Consider the following 9,834-nt stretch of genomic DNA (forward strand, 5'->3'; position numbering starts at 1 on the left):
GTGTTAAAAGCAAACAGAAATAAACAAAGTGGAGCCTGAAGAAGAAAGAGGCCCAACCAACCCCACAAACAAACTGCTGCCAGTTGCAGCAGCAGCAGCAGCAGCAGCAGCTGCTGCTGCTGCTTCTCGCTGCTGCTGCGCTGCTAATCTTGCTCTCTCTGTTGCTGCTTGTATTTCTCCTCGCTTGCGGATCAACCACTCTATTGCTTCTACACGGGCGCGCTGCAGCAACAAACAAAACACAAAAACGTCGGGGAGGCGAAGATAAGCAATAAACAAAATTAATAAATAATAAAATAATAAATATTACACAAAATAAATTAATAATAATAAAATAAATAATAAAATAATAAATAATAAATAAAAAGGATGGCTAGGAAGAAGAAACAAACAAGAGACAGTCAACAAATAAATAAATAAATAAATAAATAAATAAATAAATAAATAAATAAATAAATAAATAAATAAATAGACAAACAAAGCAGCAAACAGCAAACAACAAATATGCAAATGGCGGCTAAACAGTAATACAGCTACTTCTGCTGCTGTTGCTGCTGCTGCTGTTGCTGCTGCTGCTACTGCTACTGCTACTGCGACTACTACTACTCTGAATACTGCTGCAGTGTTGCTGCTGCTGCTGCTGCAAATGCTGCTAGCACAACTGCTTCTGCTACTCTGCTACTGCCACAACCAGCACCACAGCCACCGCTGCTTTTGCTGCTTTTGCTGCTGCTGCTATTGCTGCTGCTGCTGCTGCTGCTGGTGGTGTAGATTTTACTTCTACTCCTCCGAATTTGTTGCACTTGAAAGTGTGACTTCTCCTCGTCCCCTCCGCATCAACAAAGAATGCTAGCCACGCTTGCATGCGGCTGTTCCACGAGACACCAGGGAAGCCGCTCTCAGGATTGTTGCTGCCGCTGCGACGTAGTCTCTTGAGGGGGCCCCCTAGACCTGCTGCTGCTGCTGCTGCTGTTGCTGCTGCTGCTGCTCCTCCTCCTCCTCCTCCTGCTCCTCCTCCTCCTGCTGCTGCTGCTGTTGACCCAGAGGAAGCTGATGATGATGATGATGCACCGCCTGCTGCTGCAGATGAACCTGAAGATGAACCAACAGGTACAACAACACCTGCTGCTGCTGCTGCTGCTGCTGCTGCTGCTGTGTCTCCTGAGCAAGACGGTGGAGCGCCTGATGCCTCTGATATTGCTGCATCAAGCGGCAGCAACTTTCTGCTCCTTCCTCTACTGCAACAAACAAACAAAACACAAAAATAAACATCATATACATGCCGCAACAGCACCAACTACTGCTGCTGCTGCTGCAGCTGCAGCAAGCGCAGAAGCAACACTAGCCACCATCACACAGGTAGCAACATCAGTTGCTGCACCCAATACAGAGCAGCAGCAGCAACAACAGCACCAGCACAAGAAATCGAAGCAGCAAAGGCAGAAACAACTCCAGCAGCAGCAACAACAGCAGCAGGAACAACCCCAGCAGCAGCAACAGCAGCAGCAGCAGCAACAGCAACAGCAGCAGACCTGGATCGTTTGGTGCTGCTTTGAGTAGCCTGTAAAGCAGTAGCAGCAAAATCACAAAGAGCAGCACCCCCTCCCTGCTGCACCAACCCCTTTGTTATAGAGGAAGCATCTTGCTGCGCTGCAGATAGCTGCTGCTGCAGCAGTTGCTGCTGCAGCAGCTGCTCCTGCAGCAGCTGTTCCGCTTGTATCTCTGGTAGCATCCCTAAGAACAACCCTCCGGGTTGCATTACACCTGAAGGATCGCCCGCTGCAGCTGCTGCAGCTGCTGCAGCTGCTGCTGCTGCTCCCCCGTCTGCTGCACCTGCAGCACCTGCAGCACCTCCTGCTGCAGCAACCCACTGAAATAGAGCGGAGTGCAGCAGGGCATCCGAAGCAGTATTGCGAGAGAACAGGTCTGGCATCATCCAAGATGCTGCAGCAGCAAAGCAGCAGCAGCAGCAGCAGCAGCAGCAGTTAAACCGGAGCAGCGCAAGCAGCAAACAGCAGCAAAACAAAAAAACAAAAAAAATCCAGCAGCAGCAGCAGTTGCAATGAAACAATCACCAGCAGCAAATGCAGCAGCAGCAGCGAGAACAAAACAGCAGCAACCAGCAGCAGCAGCAGGAGACACCCATCGGCACCGGCGACAGCAGCAACAGCCCACAGCCAAAATGAAAGCAGCAGCAGCAGCAGCAGCAGCAGAACTGGGGAGTGAAAAGCAGCAGTGGAGACCTACGCTGGTTTGCTGCTGCAGCTGCTGCTGCTGCTGCTGCTGTCCCCTCGAGCGACTTAAGAAAACTGCTGACAACCCGCAGTCTCTCGTCGAGGGCATCTTCTTCTTGCTGCTGTTCTTGCTGCTGCAGCAGCGTAGAAGAAGCATGTGCTGCAGCAGCAGCACAAGACAACTCTTCTTCAGTAAGACCTTCAAGCAGCCGCTGCACTTGCTGTTGCTGCTCCTCTCTCAGCGCCAGCACTGTCTCCTCTACCTCTTCTACTGATTCCTTCTCTGCTGCTGTTGCTGCTGCTGCTGCTGCTGCTGCGGGTGGATCACCAGCAGCCGCTGCCTCCGTCGCTGCTGTTTCGCCGCCTGCTGCAGCGCCTGCTGCTGGTGCTGCTGTTGCTGCTGTTGCTGCAGCCGCTGCTGCTGAAGATGTGTCGGCGTCCCCAGGCGCAGCAACACCAGCACTAGCAGCAGCATCTCCATCTCCATTTTCGGTTGCTGCTGCTGTTGCTGCTGCTGCTTCTGCTGCTGCTGCTGGTGCCGCGGGGGCCTCTTTAAGCCGCTCTTTCTTCGCTGCTGCTGCTGCTGTCTTTATAGACAGAAGTCTGATGTGCTGCAGCACGGCCAGATGTTCTTCGCTGCTGACAGCAGCAAACGGATCGAAAGCAACAGTTGCAGCAGCAGCAGCTGCTGCTGCTGCAGCTGCTGCTGCCGCCAGAGACCCCTGCTGCTGCTGCTGCTGCTGCGAGTTGTCTCCCTGTGCTGGCTTCATCTGCAGCGCCTCTAGAGCCCCCAAAGAAGCAGCAGGATCAGCAGAAGGCAGCTGCAGCATCATGGGGTAGCTGCCGCTTGACGGCCCTGCAAACGCAAACCCTAAACCCTAAACCCTAAACCCTAAACCCTAAACCCTAAACCCTAAGCTATATGAACCCTGGGTCAGCAGCGGGGCAGCGCCTCACAGCATTTTAAAAGCGAAGAAAAATCATCTGCCTGAGGCTTCCTGCTGTCTCCATCTTGCTGCTGCTGCTGCTCCTGCTGCTCCTTCTCTGCTGCTGTTGCTGCTGCTCCTCCTGCAGCGTTCCCCTTGCCTTCTGCATCCTTTTGCTGCTCTTCTCGCTGCTGCTCCTGTTTCGGCCACACACTGTCATTCTGCTGCTGCTGCTGCTGCGGCTGCTGCTGCTCTTGCTGCGCTCCGTCAGCTGCTGCTGCTGCTGCTGCTGCTGGGTCTGCCTCCGTCTCCGCTGCGTCGGCCTTGGCTCTTAGTGCAGCCACTTGCTGCTGCTGCTGCTGCTGTTGTCCCGCGAGCTGTAAGATGTGCTGCTGCAGCAACTGCTGTTGCAGCAACAGCTGCTCCTGACCATTCATCTCGGTGGGTGCTGCTGCTGCTGCTGCTGCTGCTGCAGCTGTTGCTGCAGCTGCGTCATCTGCAGGGGCAGAAGTATCGTGGGGTTGTTCTTGCTGCTGCTGCTGCAAGCTGCTCGCTTCAGCAACGCCATTTGGCTGTGGATCTGCAGCAGCCTGCGGAGTTGCCGATCCCTGCTGCTGTTGCTGCTGCTGCGGCAGCAGCGGAAGCGCAGCAGCAGACAGCAGCGCAGGGTGTGCACCAGACAGCTGAGGGGGGAGAGGGATGTTGGCTAGAGCAGCAAGAGAGGCAAATCGATCTGCTGCTGCTGCTGCTGCTGCTTGCTGCTGCGTGCAGGGGGAGCCAGCAAAAAGGTCCGAGGAGGCTCCTGTCGCTGCTGCTGCTGCTGCTGCTGCTGCTGCTGCTGATAGCCCTGGCAGCCCCATGCCCTCTAAGGGAGCTGAAGAGACAAACGGGTTGTCGGTGCCGTAGTTTAAACAATCTGGGAGCAGCAGCTGCTGCTGCTGCAGTTGCTGCAGCTGCTGCTGCTGCTGCAGGTGCTGCTGCAGCTGCAACTGCTGCTCTAGCTGCTGTTGCAGTTGTTGCTGCAGCTGTTGCTGCAGCTGCTGCTGCAGCTGCGAAGGGAAAGCCGCCCCACCCGCAGCAAAACCTCTGCTCAAAGTGCATGCATCCTCAGCACGGGGGGCCCCTGCTGCTGCTGCTGCTGCTGCTGCTGCATCATCCGAAGAAACTACGGTGGCAGCGTTCTCCACTGCCGAGGATGGTGCTGCAGCATCAGCAGCAGCAGCTGCTGCTGCTGCTGATGCTGCTGCTGGCGCTGCCGTATCTGCTGCTGCAGCCTCATCTGTGTCTTCAGCCATTGACTGTGGAGTTGCTGCTGCTGCTGCCGTTCCTGCTGCTGCTGCTACCGTTCCTGCTGCTGCTGCTTCAGCAAGGCTGTTCCCCCCCACACTGGAAGGGGCAGGAGACGGGGCTGCTGTTGCTGCTGCTGCTGCTGCTGCTGCATCGGTAATAGCAGCAGCTGCTGCTAAAAGATTCTGCTGCTCCGGTACGACTTCCGGTTGCTGCTGCTGCTGCTGCTGCTCCTGTCCTTGTGATTGGGTGGGAGAGGAGCGCGCTGCTGCAGCATCGACTGCTAATTCTGCTGCTGCTGCTGCAGCTTGCTGATCTGCTTGTACGGCTTCGGCCTCAGCAGCAGCAGCAAACGCTGCTGTTGCAACTTGCTGCTGCTGCTGCTGCTGCAGCTCATTGGCTTCAGCAGCGGCAGCAGCTGCTGCAGCTTGCTGCTGCTCTTGCAGCACGTTGGCTTCAGCAGCAGCTGCTGCTGCTGCTTGCTGCTGCTCCTGCAGCGCGTTGGCTTCTGCTGCAGCAGCAGCTGCTGCAGCTTGCTGCTGCTCCTGCAGCACGTTGGCTTCAGCAGCAGCAGCTGCTGCTGCTGCTGCAGACTCAAGGGCTGCTGCAACAACGCGTTCCCTCGCGGGTGGGGGGACCGCAATCTGCTGAAGCATCTCTGCTCCCACTGCTGCTGCTGCTTCTGCTGTTGCTGCTGCTGCTGCTGCTGCTAGCAGTCTGCTGCTGCAGCAGCTGCTGCCTTGCAGCTTCTTTCTATAAGGCACGCAGCAGCAGACTTCAGCTGCAGCCGCTCCGCTTCAACCCCTGAGTCTCATGCCTCGTTTGCTGCTGCTGCAGCTTCTCAGTAGCAGCTGCTGCTACTCAAGCAGCAATCCGTCTAGCTGCAGCAGCAGCAGCAGCTGCTGCTGCTGCTGGTCCCTTAATGCAGAGGAGGGCAGCGAACTCCAGCGCTGTTGCCAGTTGCTGCAGCAGACAGCAACAGGACGGCAAAGCGCAATTCAAAAAATGCTGCAGCTACTGCTGCAGCTGCTGCTGCAGCTGCTGCTGCAGTTGCTGCTGCAGTTGGTGGTGCTACTACTACGGCGGTTCCTGCTACTGCTGCTGCTGCTGCAAGTACAGCTGCTATGCAGCAGGCAGAGCGAACTGGTAAAGAGTTTGCTGCTGTGGTGCTGTTGCTGCTGCAGGCGGAGCTGTTGTGGCTGTGCTGCTGCAGCAGCAGCAGCACCACCACCGGGGGCAGCAGCAGCAGCGGCGCTGCAGCAGCAGCGACAGCAGCAGCCACAAGACGGTCAAAGAGAACAGTGATCAAGGAAGTGCTCCAAGCGCAGTCACAGCAGCAACAAAGTGTCCTGAGGATCGAGCAGCAGAAGTCTGCTGCTGCTGCTGCTGCTGCAGTTGCTGCTGCTGCTGCTGCTGCTGCTGCTGCAGGTGTGTTTCCAGGGAATACAGTGACGTACGGGACTCAGCAGTGGTCAATCTGTCTCTCTTTTTGTAAATGTATGGAGAGAAGCTGCACTTGAACGCGCAGCATGTAGCAGCAGCAGCAGCTGCAGCAGCAGCAGCAGCAGCAGCAGCAGCAGCATGCGCTGTGACGGTCTGGGTGTAGTTTGCTGCTGCTGCTGCTGCAGTTGGCGTTGCTGCTGCAGCAGAGGAGGTGCTTTTGTGTTGGTGGCGACACGAGACACGGAAGAAAAAAGCAAGAGGGAGCTACAGTTTAGGGTTTAGCGTTTAGGGTCTAGGGTTTAGGGTTTAGGGTTTTCGGGTGTATGCATGCACCGCTGCAAGGCGAGGGTTGCTGAGCGGCAGAGGAAGAGTAGAGCCTCTTTGGTGTATATATTTGAATGATATTAAATATAAAATAATAAAAACATATTTTATTTCTAATTACTTAATTTTAAATTCAAACATCCAGCCAAAACAGCCACATACTGCCCCTGCTAAGCAGCAAGCACCGTCATGAGGTGCGCATACACCTGAACGCCTCTGAGAATTTTTTGAATACTGTTTCTCTACAATTATTTTATTCAACGCCATTGCACAAACAAAAGGTTACGGATGCACAGACGCAAAATCAGCCTCAACTTTCCCGAGCGAAAGCAGCAACAGAAGCTGCTGCAGCAAAGGCAGCAGCTGCAGCAGCTGCTGCTGGTGCACGAGCAGCAGCTAAACTACTACCGTAGCGCTGGGGGGGCTTTAGTAGGGTAGTATACATAACTCGTCGATCTGCTTGAGGTGTCTGTACACTCCAGACACACACACACACCGCTGATACCGCTGGAGAGAAGGAGAGTAGTAAACAGAGACAGGACAAAAGATTAGGCGTAGCATGAGGAGCACTTCTCTTCAGATGAAGGAGGTGATAGGGTTTAAGTGTTGAGTTTGAGGGTTTAGGGTTTCGGGGTTTTAAGAGTTACAGCGCCCCACACACCCCCGGAGGTTTAGGGTTTAGAGCGGCTCATGCAACAAGAGACGCAGCAGCAACTCCGAAGCGTGAGGGTTTGCTGCTCCCTCAAGTTTTATTCTAGTCTGATGCAGCAGCTGAAAAGGCAGCTGCTGGCTGCTGAGACGCTGCTGCCGTTGCAGCGTATGCTGCTGCAACGTATGCTGCTGCTGCTGCAGAGGCCGCGGACTGCTGTTTGCTGCTGCTGCAGCAGCAGGCACAGCAAACAGCACTTTGAGGTGCGTGCTTAGGTTCCTTATCTTTAAGGGAGTGTTGATGCTGCAGCAGCAGAAAAGAGACAGTTGCTGCAGCAGCAGAATGGAGGCAGTTGCTGCAGCAGCATAAAGGAGACAGTTGAACATCCACTTTGTCTCTTTTACTTGCTGCAGAGGAGACAGTAAGAAAGAAGCACTTACGGTGTCTCCTCAGGCAGCATAATTATCTGTCTCTCGCATTGTCCCCTTTGAACGGCCTGTATGCCGCTGCTGCTGCTGCTGCTGCTGCTGCTGCTACAACAAGTAAAACCCCAACAGAGTCTCGTGCTGAATGCAGCTTGCTGCTACAAAACGGAGATGAATCTAACTTTAGCTGCGGTGTAGCTTTGCTGCTGCTGCTGCTTGTGAAGGCGTGTCTGTACACTCACTTGGTGTTGTTGCAGCAGCAGCAGCAGCAGCAGCAGCAGCAGCAGCAGCATCCTAGTTAGTTGTTTGTTAGTATTTATTGTATCTAATAGACAATAACAAAACGAACAAACTAAACGGTGTCTCTACACCTCCATGAGACAAACAAAACAGCAGAAGCACTTTGTCTGTCTTGCTCTAACGGAGGAGCAGCAGCAACAGCAGCAGCTGCAACAGGAGCAGCAACCGCAGCAGCAGCAGCAGCACTCTGCTATCCCCTTCGCCTTATAGGGGAGCTTAATGCTGTGGGTAAGGGTTAGAAGGGTTAGAAGGAGACAAAACAGAGACAGCAAGACACACAAGGAGACACAAGAAGACAGAACAGATGCATGCAAAGTGCATGCAAGTTGCTGTCTCCTTCTGTCTCCTGTCTCCTTTCAAAATGTTAGCTGCTGCTGCGGCCTTTGAGTGTGTTTGCTGCTTCGGATGGAGAAGAACAAGGGCAACCTTTAACTATAAACCCTAAACCCTAAACCCTAAACCCTTTCAATGTTAAAAGAAACTCTAAACCCTAAACAGAAATAAGAGCATTACTCCGTTCCGAAGTACCTGTACACCCCGCATCGCATCCAATCAAAGCCAATGCTTCATCTTGCTGTAGCAGCAGCAACAGCAGCAGCAACAACATCAGCAACAACAGCAGCAGCAACAACAGCAGCGGCAGAAGCAGAAGCAGCAGAAGCAAAAGCAGCAGAAGCACAAGCAGCAGCAGAAGGAACAACAGCAGAAGCAATATCAGCAGAAACAGCAGCAGCAGAAGCAGCAGCAGCAGCAGCAGCAGAAGCAGCAGCAGCAGCACCTGTCCCCGAAGTCTCCGATTCCAGGAACGAGGAAATTCCTATCGTTAAGGCCAGCCTCAATCCTGTAGAGCACCCCACCAGCTCAAACCCTAAACCCTAAACCCTAAACCCTAAACCCTAAACCCTAAACCCTTAACCCTTAACCGTAGGGCAGCCAACAGCACTCTGTGAAGCTGCCAAGGACGATATTTACGGTTTAGGGTTTATCGTTTACTGCTATTCTTACTGCTATATGATTTAATATATATATATATATATATATGTTTAGGGTTTGTGACGTGTATGCACAACGATGCATAGAAAATAAGGGTTTAGGGTTTAGGGTTTGTACGTACGATCCTTAAGACGCTGATTGTACACTAAGGGTTTAGGGTTTAGGGTTTAGGGTTCGTGCGTACGATCCTTAAGACGCTGTTTGTACACTTAGGGTTTAGGGTTTAGGGTTTAGGGTTTAGGGTTTAGGGTTTGTACGTACGATCCGCAGACGATTCGAATATTGGGGAATTCGCCTAAGACTTTATCAATGCCAGGTGAAGCAGCCATGAGCGTAGCAAAGACAATCTTATCTTCTTCTACACCGTGTTGTTTTAAAACTGTTACAGCTCTACAGACGCTGCCGCCTGTTGCACACATCGGATCCATCAGTAAGACTGTACGCTTTGATACATCTGCAGGGAGTTTGGCGTAGTAGAGCTGAAAAACAACAAAAACGAACAAATTAATATATATATATATTTGTATATATATATATATTTGTGTATATATATATATATAGGTTTAATAGTTATATGAATATTCTTCATGATAAATATGATTTATAATGATGTATCCATCTACTAGCAAACAAACAAACAAACATAAATGTTAATACTAATAAAAATAATAATAAAAGCAAATTATAACAGTAAGAAGAATAACGAACAAAAATAACAATAGTAAAACAATAACAATAATAAAATACTAATAACAAAACAATAACAATAATAATAAAACAACAATAATAAGATAACAATAGTAATAATAACAATAATAAAATAATAATAATAATAACAAAGATAGACATAATCATATGATAATAATAACAATAATACTAAACATAGACATAAGTATATGATAATAATAATAATACTAAAGATAGACATAAGAATATAATAATAATAATAATAATAATAATAATAATAATAATAATAATAATAATGTGTTGTCTTACAACAGGCTCAGAAGTTTCTTCATCTCTTTGAATTAATATTTTGCCGATTGTACATCCTCTGCAAACTGCTCGAAGTGCACTTTCCATCGACTCTCCGGCTCTAACAATAGATACACCGCAGAGGCCGCTGCCGAATGCTAGGCCTTGATAAGATACACCTAAAGGTGTAGTGACAGTCCGAGGAACGAACGGTAAAACTAAACAAACAAACACATATAACACATATATATATATATATATATATATATATATATATA

The 9,834-nt window shown here is 50.9% G+C and overlaps 2 protein-coding genes across 2 annotated transcripts in view; both read right to left on the reverse strand.

Moving 5' to 3' along the window:
- Positions 1-670: 670 nt before the first annotated feature.
- On the reverse strand, positions 671-5,103 carry EAH_00046160 (hypothetical protein, conserved; the record flags this gene model as incomplete). Its single annotated transcript, XM_013394718.1, has 4 exons — positions 671-1,238; positions 1,533-1,926; positions 2,248-3,090; positions 3,192-5,103. The coding sequence occupies 4 exons, from the start codon at positions 5,101-5,103 to the stop codon at positions 671-673; spliced, it is 3,717 nt and encodes a 1,238-aa protein (XP_013250172.1).
- A 2,994-nt stretch (positions 5,104-8,097) lies between these two features.
- EAH_00046170 (uracil phosphoribosyltransferase, putative) overlaps positions 8,098-9,834 on the reverse strand; it is a gene marked incomplete at both ends in the record, with an annotated part of 2,969 nt that continues 1,232 nt past the window's right edge. The window contains 4 exons of the mRNA XM_013394719.1: positions 8,098-8,116; positions 8,367-8,429; positions 8,843-9,060; positions 9,578-9,774. Of these exons, the coding sequence (XP_013250173.1) occupies positions 8,098-8,116; positions 8,367-8,429; positions 8,843-9,060; positions 9,578-9,774 (497 nt within the window). The remainder of the gene's footprint in view (positions 8,117-8,366; positions 8,430-8,842; positions 9,061-9,577; positions 9,775-9,834) is intronic.

The sequence above is a fragment of the Eimeria acervulina genome, genomic scaffold, assembly GCF_000499425.1.
Source record: "Eimeria acervulina Houghton genomic scaffold, Eah_scaff677, whole genome shotgun sequence".
Classification (NCBI taxonomy): domain Eukaryota; phylum Apicomplexa; class Conoidasida; order Eucoccidiorida; family Eimeriidae; genus Eimeria; species Eimeria acervulina.